Raw genomic sequence first — 25,496 nt, 5'->3', positions numbered from 1 at the left:
GGTTATACACAACCACAAATATTTTGAAAATATTTAAAATGTTAAAAACAATATACATTGCTTTAAGTAAGTGATTTAAAAAGAAAACTGGTCAAGTTGGCAGAAATGAGAAATACCAATTTACAACTTATTTACATGGAATATTTCCTAAAGCTCTAGATGAATTTTTAATAAATTGGTAGCTTGACTAATATTATACTTTTACCATTTAAAATAATTTATTTTCTATGGAAGAATGCATGTCATTGGGTGAATATTACTACATTTTCCTCTTTTCTGGATATGTTTTAAGAGCTCTCCATTTTCTCACTGTGTCAATGTGTATTGTGTGGGTGTGTGTGTCTCTGTCTCCTTGTGAAGTGACTGAATTCTTTAGGGTTGATGGCAGTGGTAGTGGTGACGGGGACATGGAATTCTTCCTTCCAACTATTCACAAACATGGTAAGCAGCTGTTCCAAGGCCCTGTACTAGTCTACATTTTATTTTAACTTTGTAGAGACAACAATACTAACCAATTATTTACGTCTACTATGTGCAGGTCCTTTACATGTTTTCTCATTAACCATAACAGCAACTTTTTGAAGCATTATTTGCTCTGTGTTACAGTTACCTAGCTAGGCAAGTGATCAAGCCAGAATCAAATCCTTGCCTGCCTCCAAAGCCCAGACTTTTCTTTGTATGAACCCAATATAGTCGGTTTCCTGATTCTACTTGTAATAGAAATTTTGCTTGAATATCATTTATAAAATGATTTTTGAAAATCTGTTACATAGCTTTGAATACTTAAAAAGAGATAAATAGAACATTTATATTTTCATGTTAAATGTATCATGCTTATTTGGAAAAAGAACCAGCAGTCTTTGTATGTAGCATTTAATCAAAATATATGGGAAAAAGAAATTAAGGAGGCAATAAATGGGGAGAATTAGTTGCCAGTCATTGGGAGGATATACTGAAAAGAGAATGCATTTGAAGTAGATTCATATGCCAGCATGATTCAGCTTTTTACCTCAGACATTTTTTTTTTTTTTGTATTGGGAGAAAACAAATAGAATACTTATTTCTTGAGGGAGAACTCTTTCTACTCTTCAGATGTTCCTTTTCACAATTTCAGGTTTTATATTTTAGGGTCAGAACTCATGTTCCTTCCCCTCTCATTCCTAACTTCCATCAATGCCTCATGGAGCCACTGTATTTCATTACTCTGTTACTTTTGGAATTCCTCATTTTTTCTCATCTGCATATATTAATACAACATAAAAGTTGAACATACTTCTTAGGAAATAATTCAGTACTTCTTTAGATATTGGCACCTCTTTAGTTACAAAATTAGAATACTTGGGGCCAAGAGAGGTAGATCTGTAGTATTATAATATGTTGAAAAAATAGGCCTAGAAACCAAGAATCTGTTTAGCCAGATTGATGAAAATCATAGGGAAACTCTTTCATAAAGGCAAAAGTCATTTGGCTCATGTTCTTCTGAGGTCAGCAAAGGTTGTGGGAGACTTTCCTCATATACTCCGTGTGGAAGAATGTTCTCTTTCATAGGGGAGAAAAAGAAAAACAAGTTTTCCTTATTCATCTCCAAGTGCTTATACAGCCCTTGTATATCACGTTGGTGCCAAAATAGAGAAAGGTCATAAAAGCATGAATATGTGTGGCAACCATTTGTGTCTGCCTTTCTTTCTAAAACAAATTAGAACGTACTCAATGAATGGAACAACTCTTTTCAAAAAGTTGTTCCTTAGCTTTTCTTTTGGTTTGCAAATTACTTATTAACATTTTCTTGCTATTTGTTGGAACTTATTCATGCAGCCAGTCTAGGAGTGGCTTCACAAATTCTAGTGACAATTGCAGCCTCTGACCATGCTCATGGTGTATTTGAATTTAGCCCTGAGTCACTCTTTGTCAGTGGAACTGAACCAGAAGATGGGTACAGCACTGTTACATTAAATGTGAGTACATTTTTTCCCTGCAGCCTTAGACATTTTGCCTACTTTTATTTTTTTCCCAAAGTGTACTTATTTGAGAGAGAGAGAGTGTGTGAGCAGGGGAGGAGTGGAGAGAGGGGGAGAGAGAGAATGCCAGGCAGGCTCCTCCTTGCCAGAGCAGAGCCCAACCCAGGGCTCGAACCCATGAACCATGAGATCATGACCTGAGCCAAAACCAAGAGTCAGATGCTCAACCGACTGAGCCACCTACGTGCCCCCACTTTGTCTTCTTTTAAAACTGTTTTATTGTATTATGAAGGTGTCCTTTATGTTATTTTTTTTTTCCTTTTTAGGTAGAAGGGAATGAGCCTAGTGGTACATACAATACAAATTGATCATTGAATAGGGATTTGAATAAAGATTTGTCTTTTTTTTTTTTAATTTTTTTTTTTTCAACATTTTTTATTTATTTTTGGGACAGAGAGAGACAGAGCATGAACAGGGGAGGGGCAGACACAGAATCGGAAACAGGCTCCAGGCTCCGAGCCATCAGCCCAGAGCCTGACGCGGGGCTTGAACTCACGGACCGCAAGATCGTGACCTGGCTGAAGTCGGACGCTTAACCGACTGCGCCACCCAGGCGCCCCAAGATTTGTCTTTTTATGTAGTTTTGCATATAAATTTATCTTGTGATTCTGAGGAATCATAACTCTTTAAGGAATATAGTGGAGCTATACAAGTGATATTTTATATAGATGTTGTACTAATTCGCTTAGGCTGTGGTAACAAATGTCTCCTAAAGCTCAGTGACTTAATATAACAAAGATTTGTTTTTCCACTCATGGTATATCTGCAACTTAACTTAGCAGTTGTCAGTCATTGAAGGATCAAGGATACAGAGGGAACAGCTCAGTGAGTCCTTCTGTCTTCATGGTGGTTGGTGGGGTGGGAGGGTTGTAGGGAGGGGTGGGAATGTGGATGTAGAGAACCTCATACTGGCTCTTATAGTTTCTTGTGATTCATAACATTTCCATTTACACTTTTGTGGTCAAAGCAAGTTACATGGCAGTGCCTAATGTTAACGGGTAGAAAGATGCAATCCTATCTCATCTCTCTCCCAAAGAGAAAGAAAATCCAAAACATTTATGAACAGCACTAATAATGAAAACTCTCTGTGGGGTGTGTGTGTGTGTGTGTGTGTGTGTGTGTGTGTGTGTGTGTGTAGGTGTACTTCCTACACTGCTTTGTTCCAGTTAGGAATTAAGCAGAATTCTATTGTTAAGCAACTGGCATGAGCTAGAAGCTTGCTCACCTTCCTCAAATTTTATGTAAATAATGAAGAAAGATCACTCAAAATACATCCCTTAGCACTCTTGTGGCAGATATTCAATATTAGAAAGGATAACTATTCAAAAAAGAAAAAAAGAAAAGAAGGGATCAAGTTTTATAAAATTGTTGTCTTGAATGTTACTCTGATTAACATTCAGATTTAAGTATAAATAAAAATTATTATTTGGGACTTGGAGTAATTTTAAACCTCTTTACTCTTCTTAACATGTTACTGGCAAAAGCATTTCTTCTTAAATATATTTTATCAAACCTTGGGTGAAATACTTTTTTTGGTGAGTTTTCCATATTACATTGAAGATAAAAGGAAATAATTTGTTTTCCGAAATGAGTTTTTGTCTAACTTTTCAGAAAATATCATTCATTATTCCTTACAATGAAGGGTATACCATCTTGCAGTAAAAACAAAAATATTCATGAGTGTATTTAAATATAATAAATTATAGGGGCACCTGGGTGGCTCAGTTGGTTGGGCATTTGACTCTTGATTTCAGCTCAGGTCATGTTTTCACATTTTGTGGGTTCGAGCCCTACGTTGAACTCCGCACTGGTGGTATGGAACCTGCTTGGGATTCTCCCTCTCTCTCTGCTCCTCCCCTGCTTGTGCTCTCTCTGTCTCTCTCAAAATAAATAAATAAACTGTAAAAAAATATATACATATATAATAAATTATTAATTACATTTGCTTCATTACTAATATTGCAGAAAAGATACAGCTGTAGGTAGTTTAGTTAGAAGCTAAAAATATTCAGTCAATTTGTAGCTTCATGCAACATCACTTTTTAAGTTGACTCTCTGAGGGTCTTCAAAGATGGGTAGTACTTCTTCCCTGCCATCAAGAATCTTATAGTCCCTTTTTTTAATGTTTATTTATTTTTTGGACAGAGAATGAGCAGGGGGAGGGGGAGAGAGAGGGAGAGACACAGAAGCCGAAGCAGGCTCCAGGCTCTGAGCTGTGAGCACAGAGCTCAACGTGGAGCTGAAACCCACAAGCTGGGAGATCATGAACTGAGCTGAAGTCGGACACTTAACCACCTGAGCCACCCAGGTGCCCCTAGAATCTTATACTATTGATAATAACTTATAAAGAATAAAATAAAAATTGAATATACTATCATTCTATATTTAAAAACCTCTAAATCAATGACTTTAATCCCTCTTTTAATACATTTTACCATTAAATATCTTCTAGATTCTGAGAAACCATGGAGCTCTGTCTCAAGTGACTTTGCTTTGGAGCATAGACTCTGATCCTGATGGCGATCTTGCCTTCACCTCTGGCAATGTCACATTTGAGATTGGGCAGAAGAGTGTCAACATCACAGTGGAAATTCTTCCGGATGAAGATCCAGAACTGGATAAGGCCTTTTCTGTGTCAATCATCAGTGTGTCCAGTGGCTCTTTGGGAGTTCACACTAATGCCACATTAACAGTTTTGGCTAGTGATGATCCTTGTGGGGTCTTCATCTTTTCCGAGAAAAATAGGCCTATCAAAGTTGAAGAAGCAACCCAGAATATCACACTATCAGTGATAAGGTTAAAAGGCCTCATGGGAAAAGTCATAGTAACATATGCAACACTGGATGATATGGAAAAACCACCTTATTTTCCACCCAGTATAGCCAGAGCAACTCAAGGAAGAGACTATATGCCAGCTTCTGGATTTGCTCTTTTCAGAGCCAATCAGAGTGAGGCAACCATAAGTATTTCAGTTTTGGATGATGATGAACCAGAAAGGTCGGAGTCTGTGTTTGTTGAACTCCTCAACTCTACTTTAATAGAGAAAGTACAGAATCGCCCAAGTAAGTAACCACTAGTGTGTTTTTATTATTATTATTGAGGTAAGAATCCTAAAATAATAAATTAAGAATTGGGTATAGCAGAAAATTCTCTAAAAATAGTAAGCTCTGACTCTGAAAGCATCATCATACAAAAGTTGATCTATAAGGCAAATGGAAGTGGGACACTTGAAAACAAGAAGTCATGTTCTACAGGTCTCTAATGTTCCCAGACTAAATTTTTAAAAGCTTCTATGTAATCCCGTGCGAGTGACCTTTAGTACTATTGTATTATGTATTACAGCTTCAAAATCATTCTAGAATTAATCTGGGGATTTCAGGGACAGTCCTGGTAGTAAGTAAGATCCTGAGCCTCCCTCACTTTGATCCACTCTGGAAGATTCCCTAACTCATGTAGCCTCTTTGGTGATGAGTATGTAGATCCAGCAACTGCATGAGGGGAGGGGGACAGGATTGTGTAGCAGTAAGAAATCCTGTAAATTTGTGAGTCACTGAGAGTTGAGAAGAAAGCACTAGTTGGGGATAAGAATGAGGAGTGACGCATGTTGGGCAGAGGATCTGGTGCAGCATCTTCTTTTGAAAAGTAGCAGCCACTCCCCTTGGGGTTGTGGCTCAGTGGCTTTGTAGAGAGTCTGGTGGCTACTGGTAGAGAGCATGCCTGATGCTTGCGGAGCTGAAAGCGGTTACTGTGTTAATATCTCTCTAAGCGGCCATGTAACTTTTAGAAACGTGTTTTTAAATAAAGAGAAAAATCTAGAATTCCTGGAATAAGGGAACAAGGAAGATTAGTGACATTAATTTGATATTAATTTAACATCAGTTTTATGGCAATATTTATAAGAAAACAAATAAAACCTTCTTAAGGAAGCTGGAATTACATATTCCAAAGGTAATATTCCAAGAGCTACATGTTGACTGTGTTTTGCCATATAAATTAAATTTTCTCATAAATAAATTTCTTCACCTTACTGTAATACCTAGATGGATGTACTATATAGTGAGCAGCATTCTTGTCCACAATGTAAGTAATTGTAGTCCAGGATTATAGAAGGAAATTTACTTTATAGGACAACTGCTCACATTAAAGATTCAGATTACAGTCAAGATTAAAATTCTCACACAATACCCCATCCCTTTTTTTCTTAACAAGATTTAAGATTAAAATTTGTAATACAACCCAGTGATTAATCTTATTAAGAATTTAAAAAATGCCTTGTTTTCAAGGAACTTACAGTTTATTGAATAAGATAGAAATAAACCTGGAAGGGAGTATCACATACAGTGGTAGCTAGGGCTTTGGGCGTTGGTGTTAAGAGAACTTATATTCCAATGTACAGTAATGAACTATTGGGCATAATCTTTTTGTGGCCCCCAGTTTCCTTACCTATTGTACAGAAATATCATGGGACTTAAATACAATCATATATGTGAAAATGAATACAGTGTCTGGCACCTGGTAAGCATTCAGTAGGTATGAACAATTATTGTTAATAGCATGGTATATGCAGAATAACAATGTGCTGTAGGATGGGAGAAACAATCACTATGTGTTTTATGTTTGATATGTTCCTGGAACCAGGCAGCGTACTTGGGGCAACTCACAATAGGTGTAAGATACGATGTGAAATAATTAAAGAACAATTAAATGCAAATCTGTGTGATAGTGACTAAATTTTAATAGACAAAATCAGCGTAGGACCCAGCAGGGTCTCTCTTGCTGTGCTCTGCGTATACTCATTAATTTTGAGGAGAGCAGTAAGACAAGAGGTTATCAGCACTTGGGTAAGAGCATAGCGCAGAATGAACAGTTGTGGGTAATTGAAGGTTTTATACCTGGTTTGATGTGGAATTGTCTGTGGGGAATGAGAGATTTAGACAGCCCCTTACAGGATGCCTCTTGATGTGTCCGCCAAGTGCTAGCATGATATGTGACTTCCTCCCCATCTTTGTGCCTCTGATTCCTAATCTGTAAAATGTGGACAATGTTATCTGCCCCATAGAGATGGTGTGGGGATTAAATAACTTGATACAAGAAAAGTGCTTAAAACAATGCCAGGCAAATTCTTGCCTAATCTAGTGAATTTAATTATATTATATTGATTCATTATCAATAAATCATTATTTTTGATTTTGATTTTAACTGTGATACAATTTAACATGGTCTCGGCCTATACCACTGAAATTAAATGGTGTTATTGTTTTTAGATTAAATTCTCAGAAAATGTTAAATTTTATTATTATCACACACATCCAAGTACTACAATCATTAGAGAGTTTAAATACCAACTCAGAATTGTTTACTGCTAGTAAGAGTTTGTTGATGCTTTGTTTGTGTTGAAAGGTCTCTTGTTATGTAGTTTTGTCAAGGGTGCTGGTTGAAATTGAACCTAGAAAATAAATTAGGGAGGGTTGTGGAAGGTTCTGTGTTTAAAATCAGGGGCAAGTGAGAAGAAAGCCTTGAAAGTACTGAGCACAATTGATTGAATCAGTGTTAGACAGCATTGAGGCTGACTGCTTTCTGGCCAAGGTAGTTGAGTGAGTGTTAACTGAGAGGGGGCAGAGAGGAACAGGTTTGTGAGCAAGGGCAGGGACACAGAGAGACAGTAATTTAATTAGAGAATGATGATTTGCAGCTGGTCTTTGAGGGCACGAAGCTTAATTACTTTACTACTCAATTTTGGAACTGAAATGCTGTTTTTAAAAAAATTTTATGGCATGCTGGTAACTAATTAGAAGAGCATAATTCTGTAGGTGTCATCATTATCTGTTTTAATATTATGCAAAGTGATGATTAGTCACACTTGAACCATTTTTTGCCTTTTGACAAATTTCCAATACTTACTAAATTATTCCTGCAGGGTGACTATTCCTCTGCTAGAGATTCTATAATAAAAATCTCTCTAGAATGTAAAGCTAAAAGAGACTAGGGACTTTCTGTTTAATTTATTTTTGTTTCCCTAGTGTCTAGATGAGTGCCAGTACATAAGAGTCAGTAAATGTTTTTTGATATACATAGTAGAGAAAATACCAAATGAAGCTCTCATTTGGCTGATCTTGCTGCTGAGGCTTCCTGGTAACTTTTGGCCAGTTTGTAGAATTTTAATACATTAGTTTTTCTTCTTTCAGTTCCAAATTCCCCACGCCTTGGGCCTAAGGTCGAAACCATTGCTCAACTAATCATCATTGCCAATGACGATGCGTTTGGAACTCTTCAGCTCTCGGCACCAGTTGTTCGAGTGGCAGAAAATCACGTTGGACCCATTATCAATGTGACTAGAGCAGGAGGAGCATTCGCAGATGTTTCTGTGAAGTTTAAAGCCGTGCCAATAACTGCAGTGGCGGGTGAGAAGAGACATCCAAGGAGCAGTGAAGTGTTTTAGAGGGAAATTATATTCTTAATTAACAAAGCCACTTAGAGATGTAGTGAGAAAAATCAACTAGAAAACAATAGTTCTCTTGCATCTTTTTAAAGGCATAAATGTAGAGCTTTTATCATGCATTTATGGCACCAGTTTTGCAGAATTCTTGAGAAATGTTAGCAAAATTATATATGAATTTTAAAGTTAAAATGACCAAAATATGCACATACCAACAAAAAGTAAACTAAGGGAAATATTGTTAGGCTTTCTCTATGTGTACTTTTTAGTTTTTTGAAAGGGATTCATGTGTAAATGATCCTGAGGAATGCAGGATAAAATGTGCAGCCACATGATTGCAGTGCTTGGCAACAGTCTTGACTCTCAACCCATTTATCTTGCTTGTTTATTTATTTATGAAGAATGTGGAAGAGGCAATGGCTTGCATTAACTATTCTGGGTAAGCAAAATGATTTCATTGCCAAATGCAAGCATTAGGGGACTGCCTTTTTTGTTGGTGCGGTTACAGCATCTAGATGGAGATTTGCCAGAGAGCTATTCAGTTAGAATCTTTCTAGCATGCACTCAGAGGAACGGGCGTGTGAATGGATAACATGCTTGACCTTTTGAAATAAATCATTTGGATATGATATTTGCTTGAAAAGGTAATAAACAAGGCTCACTTAGTTCCTAAGTGGTGTGTGTGTGTGTGTGTGTGTGTGTATGCATGTGTGTGTGCATATGTGCGCATGTGCACACGTATATCTTAGGTAGTCTGACTGAGGAATACCTGACTGTCTATACAGGGCCTTACATATTGACAAACAGTGGGGATGAATCAGTGTTCTAGGAAATTAGCCCTTAGGCTTCATAAGAAGACTCTCTCCTTTCCCTACCCAGGCTTTGACCAGGAACAAAGCTCCTGCCATCCTGAGCAGTATGCAGTAGCAGCTTTTAATCCAGTTTTATAGGAAAGCCCATAGTTTCCAGCTGTAACATTGATAATGCAGACATGCCTGTATCTGTACACAGTATAATTTCTTTCTAGTGAGGTCAGGATTCTAGTTCTCTTTTTCGTTTTAAAAGTATTGTACACATTTTCTTTTGCTTTTGTAGATAAGGGGTTATCTTGTGGTAATGGATGACTGTGTATCTTTGTCTGAGTCCATAGCCATATCATCTCTTTTGTCTGTATTGACATTTATGTCTGTAGTGACAAATAGAAGAAATTATGTATGCATTTTACTAAAAGGGAAAGGATAAACTTGAACATCTTTTGGAGGTCTTTTTCATTATTTTATGATCTCAAACCCATTTTTTCTGGGAAGAGAGGTAAAATCATTTTGTTTAGAGTATATGTAGTCATTGTCCTTAAAAAAGCTTTACAAGTATGTCCGTGAAATTTGATACATCATAATATTTCACTAGTATATGGCATGTTTATTAGGGAATATTAGGGAATTGTCTTAGCATTTTGCTATTTATCTTTATAGGTGAAGATTATAGCATAGCTTCATCGGATGTGGTCTTGCTAGAAGGGGAAACCAGTAAAGCTGTGCCAATATACATCATTAATGACATCTACCCTGAACTGGAAGAATCTTTTCTTGTGCAACTGCTGAATGAGACAACAGGAGGAGCCAAATTAGGGGTGTTAACAGAGGCAATCATTATCATTGAGGCCTCTGATGACCCCTATGGATTATTTGGTAACCAAACTAGTTTTAACTCATTGATATAGATCATACATTTCTTTCTTTTTAGGGACTTAGGATTAATTTGATCATGTTTCTCTTTTTAACCTGCTGTTACTGATAACATAGGATACCTGTACACCCTCACTCGCAGTGCTTAGTGGTTATTAAAAGGAATCAACGTCTTAGCATAAATATGTAAGGGACAAACTTTTAGGCTTTTAAGTCCGATATGACCTCGAGATGTGTTTTGTGGATCTTAGACAATTTTTTCAAAAATTAACTTACAGAAATTTACACAAAAGTTTGGATTTCTGGGCTTTCATGATTAGCAGGAAATCTGACAACACTGAGCCTCCTTTCCTGCATAGCATCAGTTGTGGGTACAAACTAACAGCTGCCTCTTTGATCCAGGCTTCTGCTGTGCAATTAGCCACAGAACTTAGTAGACCCACTTCACTCATGACTGGTATATGCCTGGCCCTGTGGGATCCTGAGTTTGTGGTTTCTGTTTCTATCATAGAGAACAATAATTTGGAAATTTTGAAAGACTGCTTAAGGGAAAAAAAGAATCAACTATAGGGTAATAATGGTTAGCTCTGTGTTGCCTCAGTTTCATTTTGTATTTGAAATGAACTCTGTTCTGCCCTTCAGGTTTTCAGATTACTAAACTTATTGTAGAGGAACCTGAGTTTAACTCAGTGAAGGTAAACCTGCCAATAATTCGAAATTCTGGGACACTCGGCAATGTTACTGTTCAGTGGGTCGCCACCATTAATGGACAGCTTGCTACTGGTGACCTGCAAGTTGTCTCAGGTAATGTGACCTTTGCCCCTGGGGAAACCATTCAAACCTTGTTGTTAGAGGTCCTGGCTGACGACGTTCCGGAGATCGAAGAGGTGAGAGGAATGGCTAGTATAGAATGACACTGTAAATCATACCTTGTCTTATAGTGACTAGAACAGATGGCTCTTATTGTGGCATTTATAGAGAATGTCAAGTTAATTATTTCTACAAGAATTTTCAAAATATGGTAGTGATTTTTACAGATAACAAAAGCAAGAATATTCTAGAAAAAGTTCTTGTACATATTGCATTTTATAAGTTTTTTGTGCAATTACATTGTATTTTCAACATTTTCATTGAATGATTAAATATACATATTTATAGATTTAACATGTATATTTATACATTTTTCCATATAAACTGTTAATTTGTTTGTATCTAGATTCCCTTTTAGCTTGAGTGCTAGCCAGTTGATGTTAATTAAATTTAGATTTTGATTTTCTGCTTCTTTATTTATTCTTTAATAGTTTTGAGAATTTAGTATATGGCAGATACCACGTTAGACATATCTATCTGATATTTCATGGTAAATAAGCTAGGTGGCAAATAAAAATAGAGCCTCAGTGGGAAAGTTGGTTCATTATTAATATATATTAGCTAAAGATAATTTTATATTATGAAATTCAAGTATTATTAAAGCCTAGGTCTCATTAAATTACTTTTAATGGCATTTATTCTGTAATAGAATCAGATTTTTATAGAAAGGAAGTCCATAACATTTCACTTGAGTGATAATTATGTCATTATTCAGTTCTAAAATATTGGATATTAGTTAATACAGATAAAACATTTCTCATTCCTTCTCTCTAAATTAGGTGGCATTATGATATGATGTCTTTTGTTTTAAATTTTGTTAGAGAATTTCCATTTAAGATAATGTGGAAAATAAAGCATAATAGATTACTTATAAAACATACATGCAATATTTTCCCTGAATAAAAAAAAAATGTATATAATGAACATAAAATGTATTACTGAAATGGTAACTATAAACAAGGATCTAAAAATTGATTCCCAAGATTATATTACTGAATATTAAGGAATTTAAGTAGCCTGTGTTTATTATATATAATTGTGCTTTATTATTAAAAGTTGATAATGGATTATTCTGTTACATGTTGGGTTTATAAATGTAATGGGAGTTTCTTTGAGTCCATTCATATTACATTATATTTTGTCCTTGTTTTTGTATGGATTATATGTTTGATTCCCCCTCCTCTCCCACTGCATCATTGTTATTTTAATTTCAGAACTGGGATTCTGTTAAGGAAATTTTCACTGTATTTTTAGGTTATCCAAGTGCAGCTAACTGATGCCTCTGGTGGAGGTACTATTGGGTTAGATCGAGTGGCAAATATTATTATTCCTGCCAATGATAATCCTTATGGTACAGTAGCCTTTGTTCAGTCGGTTTATCGTGTTCAAGAGCCTCTGGAGCGAAGTTCCTGTGCTAACATAACTGTCAGGCGAAGGTATATGAACTAATGGCTTCTGTCTGTGGGGGGATGGGGCTTGTGGGTGGTAGGAAGTGACCTCTTGTGCAATTAAATAACTTAGGTTTTGTGGTTATTATAAAATATAAATTATTTTCTAGGTTATGGTAATTTGTTAATTGAATTATGCCTATTAATATGAAGAACCCAATATATTTATCATACCTATTCTTAGTGAAATGGATAATAGATTATACATCATTGGGCTTTCTAACCACAGAAAGTTACTGCTTTAATCTCTGGTTTTTTTTGAATTAGAACTTAAATACAACTAGCTTCCAAATTAAAGAATATTCAGATGCTGTATGAAGTGGTTGTGTTTTCTGCATGTGTGTGTGTGAGGCAGCATACAGTTCACCGAGCTCCTTCAGAAATAGAAAAATGAGGTGTTGGGAATTTGTGGCAAGTAATTACATTTCCTTAAAATGAACTCATGCCATTATCGTTATTACTTCGTTTCTGTGAAATCTGGTAATGAAAATTCATTTTCTAATTCTGTTCAATAATTCTGAAATGGATATGATTTGGCTATCTTTGAATAGCTTGGTTAAGAGTAACTATTGTTTAATTGCAAACCAGCAGGATTCCCTTACATGAGAAAGTAAAATGTTGAATGACAAATATAATTAAGAAACATGGTTGCATTTGTACTATTACTTTTACACTTAAAAAAAGTAAAAACTCCAGTCAGTATTTTCCTTTTCTAATTAATCCACAGATTGCTTTGAGTGCTTAACCTGTCTTTTAATTGTCACTCCATGTTTTAGCGGAGGGCACTTTGGTCGGCTGTTGTTGTTCTACGGTACTTCTGATATTGATGTAGTGGCTCTTGCGGTGGAGGAAGGTCAAGATTTACTGTCCTACTATGAATCGCCAATTCAAGGGGTGTCTGACCCACTGTGGAGAACTTGGGTGAATGTCTCTGCAATGGAGGAACCCCAGTATACCTGTGCCACTTTGTGTCTCAAAGAACATGCATGCTTGGCATTTTCATTTTTCAGTGCTTCTGAGGGCCCCCACTGTTTTTGGATGACATCATGGATCAGTCCATTGGTTAACATCTCAGACTCCTGGACCTACAGGAAAAACATGACAAGGGTAGCATCTCTGTTTAGTGGTCAGGCTGTGGCTGGGAGTGACTATGAGCCTGTGACAAGGCAATGGGCCATAATGCTGGAAGGTGATGAATTTGCAAATCTCACAGTTTCTATTCTTCCTGATGATTTCCCAGAGATGGATGAGAGTTTTCTAATTTCTCTCCTTGAAGTTCACCTCATGAACATCACAGCCAGTTTTGAAAACCAACCAACCATAGGACAGCCAAATACTTCTACAGTTATCATAGCATTAAATGGTGATGCCTTTGGAGTGTTTGTGATCTACAGTATTAGTCCCAATACCTCAGAAGATGGCTTATATGTCGAAGTTCAGGAACAGCCCCAAACCACAGTGGAGCTGATGATCCTCAGGACGGGGGGCAGCTTAGGTCAGGTGACAGTCGAATGGCGTGTTGTTGGTGGAACTGCTACTGAAGGTTTAGATTTTGTAGGTGCTGGAGATATTCTGACTTTTGCTGAAGGTAAGTGATGGTTCTAAATGAGGTTTGGTTTCCCCTGGTAAAGTCATTCTAGTCAATTTTTATGAAAATGTTCATAAGAATTCTTACTGTGTAGATTGTTGCTAATATATGAAAGTGCAGTATGGTTTAAAAAAGAAGTTAGCTTGTTAGTAGTTGACATGGCATATGTAGAGTGACTTGTATCTCTTTTAGTTTATTCAAAAAAGATTTTCAGGGAATGTGTGTATCTTATTCCTTTATAGTTACAGCAGTACCTTTAAGGAAACAGGCAACTCTAAGGCAAGTTCTAATTTTGTAAGGGAAATTACCAAATTTCATACTATTTAGGCATGAAGATTTATCCTGATTTTTCTAGTACATATTAAAAAGCTTCTCAGTTAATACTCATTTTCCTATCGGGGCGCCTGGGTGGCTCAGTCGGTTGGGCGTCCGACTTCAGCTCAGGTCACGATCTCACGGTCCGTGAGTTCGAGCCCCGCGTCAGGCTCTGGGCTGATGGCTCAGAGCCTGGAGCCTGTTTATGATTCTGTGTCTCCCTCTCTCTCTGCCCCTCCCCCGTTCATGCTCTGTCTCTCTCTGCCCCAAAAATAAATAAACGTTGAAAAAAAAAAATTAAAAAAAAAATACTCATTTTCCTATCTATCAATACTTCTTACCCATGAGAATTTTCAATGAAAATAATTTGTAAGTATAAACAGTATGAACTTTGATGACTTCATTGATATTAAATTAAGCCTAGTGATAGAACAGCTTATAATAATGTTCTTAGGCTTGGATGGGATAACTGTTGTAAATTTTCATGAACAATATAATTATAGGTAACTTGGCCAACACATTAGAATTAGGGTTGGATTCATGGGTTTTCTTTTTCAGGTCTAATTGAATCATGATATTTAGACTTGGAATGTTTAGATGTTAAAATAATTATCTTTGGGTGGGAGAAAGATATCTTTATTAAGATCATTGTTTAAATCCTGATTTGGGCAATTATAGATTCCATATAGTTTTTAGCATAGAGTTTGCCTGAATGAAAAGATGGACACTTAAAAAAGCCTCGCAATATACAAAAAAAATGAAATAAATATTATTCACAATTCCATGTATTAGAGCAATTGATTACATCTTTTGTTGTTTAACTTTTTTGCATATACTGTTTTTGGAAACAGTAATTGGAGGTCATGATCATGATGCATATGTAGTATACTTTTTGACATATCTAATAAGCATTATGTTTTAATTTTAAAAATAAATTTTAAAAGTAAATTTTAAAAATAAATTTTAAAAGTAAATTATTAAAATTTAAAAGTAAATTTTAAAAATAGTACATCACATTCCTATAACGGTTATTTCCTAGTAAATGATTTTGGGAATAATGGAATATGATATGCTTGGTGGAGTGGGAACCACAGGTTGGTAATTGGTAACATTTCTCCTTATTTCAAAGGAAATAATGAAAACATAATGAGGATGACTGGAGATGAAAATTTAAAGTTAGATTTTCCAGCAGCTTTAGTAACTACAGAGAAAGTTATATAAAGTAATAGCATTGGGGCGCCTGGATGGCTAAGTGGATTAAGCGTCTGACTCTTGATTTTGTTGTCATGATCTCTTGGTTGTGAGATCGAGCCCCACATTCACCTTTGCACTGGATGAGGAACCTGCTTAAGATTCTCTCTCTCCCTCTCACTCTGCCCATCCTCCACTCATTCTCCCCCCACCAAAATTTAAAAAGTAATATACAAGTTAGTATTACCTTGAATTATAATTTTAGCATCACACAAAATGGACTATATTTTATATCTAACCCAGATTCTTAGATAATCTGTAGTCTCTTGAGGCAGTCTTGATACTGTGAATTGATGAAATGCAACAGGGTCATGAGAGAACATGCATTCTTATCCCCTTTCTCCTTTTTCCTGCCTTTTCTCATCTCACCCTTTCATCCTCTTTCCAGAAAGTGGTAAAGAATTAGGTGGAGGAAAACAGGCTGAAATGCAGAAGCCATGTCATGTTTAGGGGTGTTTAGTGTTGCTCCATGCACACTAGTGGGATCCTAGTGCAAATGGGAAAATAGATTGCTTGAGCCTTGTCATTGTTACACAGCCCTCTGAATTCCTCTTTTGCCTTTTTCCTTCATTTCCCCACCTCTTGGAAACTGATATTTGATGCTGTCATCTAGTTATCCAAAGACTCATTTCCTTCAGGCTGGTTCTTTTCACTCAGAATTTGCCATCCCTTTTCTGTTTGCCACTCTTTGACTGCTATTTCCTAAGTGTTCCTAGTCTTTTAGGGAGGTTTTGGCTCGATTACCTAAAGAAAATTATTCACAGTAATGCCAGAATGAGAATGAGACTCCACTCACCTAGAGAGAGAGGTGTTTCTGAAAGAAGATGCTTTAGAAATCCTTTCCCTGGCTAGTTCATTGTTCTAGGCAAAGACCAGGAATAAAACTGTGATTCTTTGAAATAATTCTACCCTTTAAAAATTTTTTCCATAATTCAAAACGTTCTCCGCAATCTGTCCATATTAATAAAATTTTACAGGGTTTTATGTGAAAGGATATACAGATTAACATACAACTTTTGCTTATAGTGGCACTAATACTGTTCATGATATTCACTTACATGTTTTTACTTAACTTTTTAAAAATGTTTGTTTGAGAGTGAAAGAACTTGAGCAGGGAGGGGCAGAGAGAGAGGGGGAGAGAGAGAATCCCATGCAGCCTCCGCATTGCCATTGCAGAGCCCAAGACAGGGCTCCGTCTCATGGATGGTGAGATCATGACCTGAGCCTAAATCAACAGTTGGGCGCTTAACTGACTGAGCCACCCAGGTGCCCCTTACCTTTTTAAAATGGAAGTAATTTGGGACTTTCATGAATTCTGTATGTTGGTGATTTTGTTACTTCGGTTTTTATTGTACTAATTTTTTTTTTAATAGGTGAAACCAAAAAGACGGCCGTCTTAGCCATTTTGGATGATTCTGAGCCAGAGGATGATGAAAGCATCATAGTTAGTTTGGTGTACACTGAAGGGGGGAGTAGAATTTTGCCCAGCTCCAGCACTGTTAGAGTGAATATTTTGGCCAATGACAACGTGGCGGGAATTGTTAGCTTTCACACAACTTCGAGATCTGTCATAGGCCATGAAGGTGGGTTCCTTTTTTTGTTCAGCACATTCATTCTCTTTTCCATGGAAGTCATTTTTTGTTTATTCTTTTAAAGTTTCCGGTGTTTCTTTTGTATCCTTTCGTTATTTTGTAGAGCTGTGTATATAGTGTGCATGGAACTTAGCTGGGAGAGGGCTCTATAGTGAACTGTGCAAATACTTAGGAGCCTTGAAGATTCCAGCTTGCTTCCTCCCACTGGTGTGATTTTAAGGGAGTTAGTCAGACTTGGGGTGCTCAGCTTTCTCGTATGTTAAATGACAAGAAATACTACTTATGTCATAGTTTTTTTAGGATTACATGAGTTAATGAATGTGAAGTGCTTATCATAGTTCCTAGCAAGTGTCTATGTACTTAGTGATAGTTGTTGATATTAAACTGTGAAACACTGGCTCCTTGTTCAAAACAAATAGTAGTTTGCAGTTGGAGAATATTTCAGTGTGGATTTTATATTGTGTTGATGTATTTTATGAATGAAGTGCCAAACTAGAAAAAAATTAGAATGTGTCCATTTTTTTCTTTAAAAATAAAGATTTTCTTGAATCCTCACTTAATATTTTACATCATATGTAGGGTTTTGCATATATGAGCTAATTTTTACTTAAAACATTTTAGCAATGTCTTTTGTCTTTGAATAAGCCTGTTTGAGATAGAACTGGTATTTATAACTTGCTTCACTATAGTTTGTATTTAGAAGAATAAATAACTGTACCTCAGAAAGATAAGAAATGACAAGGATATAGCTCATGTATTTGGACTTGTGTTTTACAGATGAGGAGACTAAGACACAGATTAGGTGACTTGACAGGGTCATACAGCTAGTTAATCGCTGTGCTGGAAACTGCATATGTTTTAGTGTGCATTACCTTTTACCTTACTCTAAACATGGGAGTTTATTTAACTTACCAGTACAAGTGTCTGAGCTGTATTTCAACACTCTTCCCTTTTATTGTGGTTTAGAATCTCATGTTGTCATAGCGATAATAAAAATGACTAACAGGTTGCTGTAAGTGCAGTCTAAAGACAGATCATCAACTCTCAAAAAAATATTTGTAATATAAAAGTCATTGTAGAAGTTAATCTTAATAGTAATGACAGCAGCAATAACATTTAGTGAGTCTCTTCTGTGTGCCAGACATTTAACATTCGTTATTATACTTCATTTGAACACTAGTCCTATAAAGTGGGTATAATAGTATACACCTCATATTCTCACAAGGAGACTGAATTTCTGATAAATTAAGTAGCACACAATTATTCATAGTGGAGCTTAAACACAATACTGTGTGAACTCAAAGTCCATTACTAGTGTATAGGGAAATCTGTGAGAAGAAAACATGTTTTACTTGAGTTTAATCTGCTGCATAACTTGACATTGTAGGAACTTTTGGTAAATATTTCACATGATTTGAGTTGAAAGAATAATGACTTTGAGTACCAATGTCCATGTGAGAGAAGCAAATTGATCAGAGAACCTGACTCTATCTCAGCTTATAGGTGGAAATTGGATTTTTAGAGATAATAGTTGAAATGAGGAAAATTAATAAGATCTTTGTGGATAGAGGAAGAAAAGCAGGGTGTTAAAGATGGAGCCATGTGGAACACCAGGCTGAAGTGCTGGGAAAGAAAAAAGACCTTTTGGGAGAGAGAGAAGGCTCTCCCTGAGGTGGGAAGAGACTGAGAGAAGAGTGTGTTTTCATTCATTATCAGAAGAAGAAAGTAACATGGGGAGCAAGTGAGATTAGATTCCCAAATGGGCTGGAGGAAACAGTAGTAAATGTAGAGGATTTTAAAGGACAACTTGGGATGGGAAACAAATATCTAAGAACGGGGAAGTCTTCAGGCAGTGCTCCTCCAAGTAGGGTCCTCAAATCAGTGCCCATCCACAAAGTGCTTGCTTTGTGGCAAGATAAGTTTAGAAGTTGAAATAAGCCCTTCTAGAAACTTTTAAAACATTTTCATTTTGTTAATAACCAAAAGCATTGTCTGTGGGCTTGTAATTTGTATGTATTTATGGGGTTTTTTTTGCAAAGAGAAAAAAGAACTAGTAATTAAAATCAGTAGGCCACTTGTGTTATTGGTCAAAAATGTGCATTATCATATTTCTCTGAAGGCATGAGTTTGGTACTGGAAATAAAACACTTACTTTCACTGCTTGCATGAGGGCTCCCTAGATTTTTCTTATTTTCTAAATAAAATTTGAGGTGAATTCGATTCCTTTACATGCTTTCCTAAACCTTTATTCATAAGTTTTTTCAAGAGTCTAAATTAATTCTCTTTTTCCCTTTTTTTTAATGTTTATTTATTTTGAGAGAGAGAGAGAAAGACAGAGCATGAGCAGGGGAGGGGCAGAGAGAGACGGAGACACAGAATCCAAAGCAAGCTCCAGGCTCTGAGCTGTCAGCACAGAGCCCGATGCGGGGCTCGAACTCACAAACTGTGAGATCCTGAGCTGAGCCGAGGTCGGACGCTTAACTGACTGAGCCACATAGGTGTCCCTATTTTCTTTTTTCAAAAAACATTATATTGAGCCTCAAGAATTTAGAATTTTGTGTGTATGTTACCATAAGCTTGCACAGAGAAATGTGTATCAACCATATATGTTTACCAAAGTGAATTAATGAGAATTTCATGGTGATTCTTCAAGATAACTGCTGCACAAACAGTAAAAGGCACCTGGGTGACTCAGTTGGTTAAACATCTGACTTCGGCTCAGGTTATGATCTTGCAGTTTGTTGGTTCGAGCCCTGTGTCGGACTCTGTGCTGACAACTCAGAGCCTGGAGCCTGCTTCAGATTCTGTGTCTCCCTCTCACTCTCTGCCCTTCCCCCACTTAGGCTCTGTTTCTCTCTCAAAATGAATAGACATTAAACAAAATTTAAACAGGGTAAAAAAAAATCATGCCATGTGGACTTAACTAGTGTTAACCCTGCTTTTGGCCTAGTGTTGGAGTTTCATTTATGTGTTTAGGTTTAAAATGTGGACTATCCTGAACTTCTGGCTCTGGAATACCTTTTTAGTTCGTGGAGAGGAATTGCCTCCGTGCTTAACAATGTACTGAATTCTGTAGAATTCTATTTCTTCTTTTTGTTGTAAAGCAATTGGACAGATGCCCTATGGTAAATATTACTTTCTTTCAAATGGAATGGACAAATTTAAAAATAGGGGGCAATAGATTTTTACTGTGGTTGAAAACTATATGTGTGCCAGTTATAAATCCATGTTAGATGTGTCACTCGGTCATCAACTCAGCAGCATCCTAATCATCATGCCATATTCAATGGATTTAAAAATGTGCCTTTTTTCAGAGACAGTTTGAATCTTTTTTAGGGAGAGATTTGAACAAGAAATGCAATTTTTAAACATACAGAGCTGCTATAGAGTAGACACACTCAACGTTTTTCTCAATTGTTCATATTGACAGTTTGTGTTGCACATGATTCATATCCCTATATAATTAGTTTAAATCATTTTCTGTTTATGGTAGAGGGCAGTTAATTTGGATGATCCATATATATATATAGCATGTGTACATGTATCTGTTAAAATACATTTCCTTTGTTTTAATTTCCATTCTTATTGGACACAGTATAGTTGATGTTTATCTTTTAGAAAGACTCCTGGTTTGTTTTGGGAACAGGTAGACGAAACAAAACACTTAAAGTTGTTAAAATACATTTTACATTTATATTTCTTAATCTGCATTAGGCTAGGCCTAGATGCTATATGATAGATCTTCTGTTTTAGAGTTCTATGGTATCACCAACTTTTGGTGGACTCTGCATTTTATATCAAAATGATCTTCTGCGAATGTCGTCAGACTCTCCTGTAGGTAAGGGCATTGCTTAGGCTTTCATTCTGGGCAAAAACTAGAAGGCACTGTAGCATAGCACCTAGCAAAATATTTATATGACAATTATAACTTGCCCTCCTTTTGCATTCCTTTTGTCCTTGCCTTTTATTCTTTTTTTTTTTCAACTTTTTTTTTTTTTCAACTTTTTTTTTTTTTCAACTTTTTTTTTTTTATTTTTGGGACAGAGAGAGACAGGGCATGAATGGGGTAGGGGCAGAGAGAGAGGGAGACACAGAATCGGAAACAGGCTCCAGGCTCTGAGCCATCAGCCCAGAGCCTGACGCGGGGCTCGAACTCACGGACCGCGAGATCGTGACCTGGCTGAAGTCGGATGCTTAACCGACTGCGCCACCCAGGCGCCCCTTGCCTTTTATTCTTAAAAGACTAAGCACCTGTTTCTAAGTCTTCCTTTTCCTGTGACTGTTTCTTGACTCCTCATCCAGGTAGAGGGTAACTCTGATAATTTTTCCCAGGAAGCATATTAAATGGACCTGGTTCCTGGGAGTCTTTCCTAAAGAGGCAATATCACTACTGTCATTTTGATTATTTGTTAGGAAAATTTTCAAACTCTTTATGCTTTTTCACATGATTTACAGTGGGCTTACATGATTGTATTTAAGGAATACTTTCTTTACCATTTATTTATATGTGTGTGTGTGTGTATCCTGCTTCAAGCTGTGTTTCTTGCAGTATTGTCTTGCAAGTTACTTGCATGGTAACTTGTTAAATTTTTAAAGGTGGTATCAAATGGGTGTTTTTAGACTTTGAGCATTTTACGCGCATTAAGTTTGTAGGAGGACTTTACTTTTTTTCTCTCCTTAGCATTTCATTTTTATTTTCACTTTTTAATGGTATATTTTCCCACAGATCTCCGTGTACAATCTTGTAGTCATATATTTTATTATTATGATTATAGGTTCCCCTTAAACGTGGATCTTTATTGACCTACATTTTGTTTTCTTGCCACTTGTGTTCATAATGCATTTTTAGCACTTGATCAAACTTCTGTAATTTTCTTCTTTCACTATTAGTAAGTTTTGGGACCTAGAAAAATTTAAAAAACCACAACTATAAACCTTTTTATTTGTGTCACCAGACCACACTGTAGGTGAAACTGCTTAATTACTCCAAGGCTCTCTTTATGTCTCTCAGTTAATAAACCCTTCATTGAATACAGTGCTGCCCTATGAGAAATTCTAGAAGGTATACAATAGAGGAACTCTAGGATTTCATAGTGGTGCCTGTCTTTTGTTCATGTGAATTCTACAAGTATATAAATTTTGAATGATATCTTGGCAGTTATGGCACATTCTACAGGCTTTCTTTCACTAACCTTGAGATAAATTGATTCCTAACTAGCAGTCCCTATATGGTTAAAAAAAAATATATGTTCTCAGACATAGTCTACTAATGTAATGGTGATTAATTTTTTCTTGTATTAAAACACTTAAAAATGTATATATTAAAGTATCTGGGAAATCTTTTTTAGAAGTCTGATACTTTTGCCTTATATTTTCCACTCTCCCCAGAAAATTAATTGCCCTAAAATTAGTTATGAGTGCTTAACTTTAGCATGAAATTTTTATTTTGTTTTTTAGTAACTGGAATTAAGATAAACTTTAAGTTAATTAATCCATGATATTTTAAGAAACATTTCTCTTAGAAAATACGTTCAGAAATAAAAAACATTGTAGTAATTTAAAACCTATTAGAAAAATATTAGAAAATGTAAACATATTTTGTCTTATTTCTCCTCTCCTTGTTTAAAGAGTGTTAGAAGTATTTGCTTATTGGATAACTAAGTAAAAGTGATACTTGCAGTGAATATGCATGGATTTCAACTATAAGTCTATGCCACAAATTTAAATAAGCCGTGTTCTTTTAAAGTCTTTGGAACACCATTCCATTTATCTTTTCATTAAAAATTATTTTTTTAGTGATACAGTTCATTAACTTTGTGTTCATCATCATCTGTGACTTTTGAATTGAGCATATGTTCTCAACAAGCAATGTGGCCATCAGCAATACTTCCTAGGAACTTACTTTCCTCTTTGAGTAGTTGAAAAGAAATGATTGTCATGATTTTCTTCAATTTTACAAAGTATTATGTAAAGATAAAAGCCAAGAATGGAAAGTATCTAAAATACCTCAATCATCCAGGAAGGAAGACCGTAACTTTGGTGAAGTTACAGAGGCTGATGTACAAATTTGACACCTTTCCTTTGTATTTCTTTTTATAAAACAAAATCATTGATGGTATATGTAAGTTACAATTTGAAGAAATGTGATTTTCAGGTATTTGCAAGCATTTTTATGCATGCATTGTGTAAAATCACATTGCATATCAGTGTAAGGAATTTGTGTCCTTTTGAGAAGTAAAGGAAGAATTTACTTGTGTTATTACTAGTTTTGACCATAAAGACTTTTTTCCCCTTTAATTTACAGAACATTTATGTTCTGGTGCATGTTTTGGAGTGTATGAAAGTTTGTGTTTCCCATTTTAGCATGTGCTTTTGGTTACTTCTACATATTGAACTTCCTGAAGTTCTACTAAATGAAAGTATTTAAAAGTGGGATCCCTATGTTAATAAACAATAAGCATGTATAAAGCTTCTGGAAAATTCAAAACAGGACAGCCTTTTAATGTTCGTAGAAAAGGTGCCGTAATAGTTGCATGTTTGGAATTGGGGTTTTGTTGGGTTCAAGTGCTATTTATTTTCTGTTAAACATTTATCAATCTTTACATTTCATTTGCAGGAGAAATTTTGCAATTCCATGTGGTAAGAACACCCCCTGGTCGAGGAAATGTTTCTGTTAACTGGAAAATTATTGGGGAAAATCTAGAACTCAATTTTGGTAACTCTACCGGACAACTCTTCTTTCCTGAGGTATTACTACAAAGAAAAGATTTAACACAGCTATGTAGAGAAAACAATGTAAGTAAAACCTTGGTTTGTGAGCATAATTCGTCCTGGAAACATGCTTATAATCCAAAGCACTCATATATCAAAGTGAATTTCAAGAACCATTGGCTCACCTAAGATCATGTGACATTCAGTGTCATGTCCTATTCGTTTTGCAAGACATTGCTCGTTTATCAAGTTAAAATTTATTAGAAATGTTTACTTGTGGAACACTTGCAAAACAAGTTACTCACAATCCAAGGTTTTACTATATTTTGAAGAAAATGGGAAAACTCTGATTATGTAAAACAAGGATTAACAGAGATTGATGTGAGAGTTCTCTTTGAAACCTAGAGGAAGAACATTACTCGAAGAATATCTAAGACTTAAAAAGTGCCCGGGGCAGGGTGCCTTGATGGCTGTCAGTTAAGGCTCCGTCTCCTGATTTTGGCTCAGTTCATCTTCTCACGATTCATGAGATTGAGCCCTGCATTGGGCTCTATGCTGACCGCTGCTTGGGATTCTCTCTCTCTGCCACTCCACTGCACATGCGCATTCTCTCTCTCTCTCTCTCTCTCTCAAAATAAATAAATAAATATATTTTAGAAAGTGAGTTTGTTTTTCCTGTGTCTTTGGCAGACTTACTTGAAGGAAATCGTATATATCAACTTTGTATTTGAGCCAAGCTCTCTTGCTGCTCTCCTGCCCTCCCACTTCTGGTGTCCACCGTGTCATTCTGAACAGGATGGATAGTGCTTGTCCTTTTCTGTTACTGCTCACTGTCTTGGAACTTTAAATGCAAGACAGTAACAAATTTAGCTCTTAAGTATCTTTTTATGTCTTGTTCACACTGAATTTTTGAGGTCCAATTAGAAGCTCTTTCTGATAGATTGAAAGAAGGTGATTGGTGGGAAATAACTTTATAAGAGCATTTCTTGGATAGAAAATCAGCACCATTTAATTATAACTCTCCCATCTTCACCTCTTTTCTGTACTCAGTATGAATTCTTGTTTGATAGTCCGTTTCATTCTTTTTCTTCCTCATTTCCACTCCCTTGATATTAAGCCATGTTCCATAACTTTCTGCCTCCAGTACTGCATTGGCCTTCTCGTACCTACTTTTCCTGCAACACGGCCTTTTTCATCGTTCCCCTTTTTCCTATTCACCACTGCCATAGAAATCTCCCCAACGTATTGCTTTGTCATACATTTTTAGTAGAGCTACATTGCATATTCGATAAGATCTACATTCAGTAGCTCAGCATTCAGGATCCTCTGTAATTAGCTGCTGTCTACTTTCAGCCTGGTTTCCCCATGAGTCAATGGTTTTTATTTATTTTTTAATCCACAGGCTGCTTGTTTAAATGAAAATTTATTTAGATGCATAATTTATAAAGCCAATAAAAGCAAGAGATATTTTGTGTTCAGTGGCAACGGAAGGATGAACTTCTTTCTGTTTGTCATAGGGGTCATTGAATAAAACGATATTTGTGCATTTGTTTGATGACAACATTCCTGAAGAGAAAGAAGT

General features: G+C 36.1%; 1 protein-coding gene across 4 annotated transcripts in view; it reads left to right on the top strand.

Moving 5' to 3' along the window:
• ADGRV1 (adhesion G protein-coupled receptor V1) overlaps positions 1–25,496 on the top strand; it is a 567,138-nt gene that overhangs the window by 106,174 nt on the left and 435,468 nt on the right. For 3 of the 4 annotated variants that reach the window (XM_086696829.1, XM_086696845.1, XM_025925090.2), the window contains exons 26-36: positions 361–441; positions 1,816–1,955; positions 4,471–5,080; positions 8,204–8,419; positions 9,927–10,142; positions 10,782–11,026; positions 12,264–12,445; positions 13,234–14,045; positions 16,985–17,194; positions 23,820–23,950; positions 25,432–25,496. The exon at positions 25,432–25,496 is cut by the window's right edge and continues 35 nt beyond it. In XM_086696829.1, the coding sequence (XP_086552955.1) occupies positions 361–441; positions 1,816–1,955; positions 4,471–5,080; positions 8,204–8,419; positions 9,927–10,142; positions 10,782–11,026; positions 12,264–12,445; positions 13,234–14,045; positions 16,985–17,194; positions 23,820–23,950; positions 25,432–25,496 (2,908 nt within the window). The remainder of the gene's footprint in view (positions 1–360; positions 442–1,815; positions 1,956–4,470; positions 5,081–8,203; positions 8,420–9,926; positions 10,143–10,781; positions 11,027–12,263; positions 12,446–13,233; positions 14,046–16,984; positions 17,195–23,819; positions 23,951–25,431) is intronic. The other variant, XM_086696839.1, reaches the window with a different exon arrangement.

The sequence above is a fragment of the Puma concolor genome, chromosome A1 (genome assembly GCF_028749965.1).
Source record: "Puma concolor isolate L17-30 chromosome A1, mPumCon1.1.hap2, whole genome shotgun sequence".
NCBI lineage: Eukaryota > Metazoa > Chordata > Mammalia > Carnivora > Felidae > Puma > Puma concolor.
Note: the sequence above shows the minus strand (reverse complement) of the source record. Positions and strands in the feature narration are given on the sequence as shown.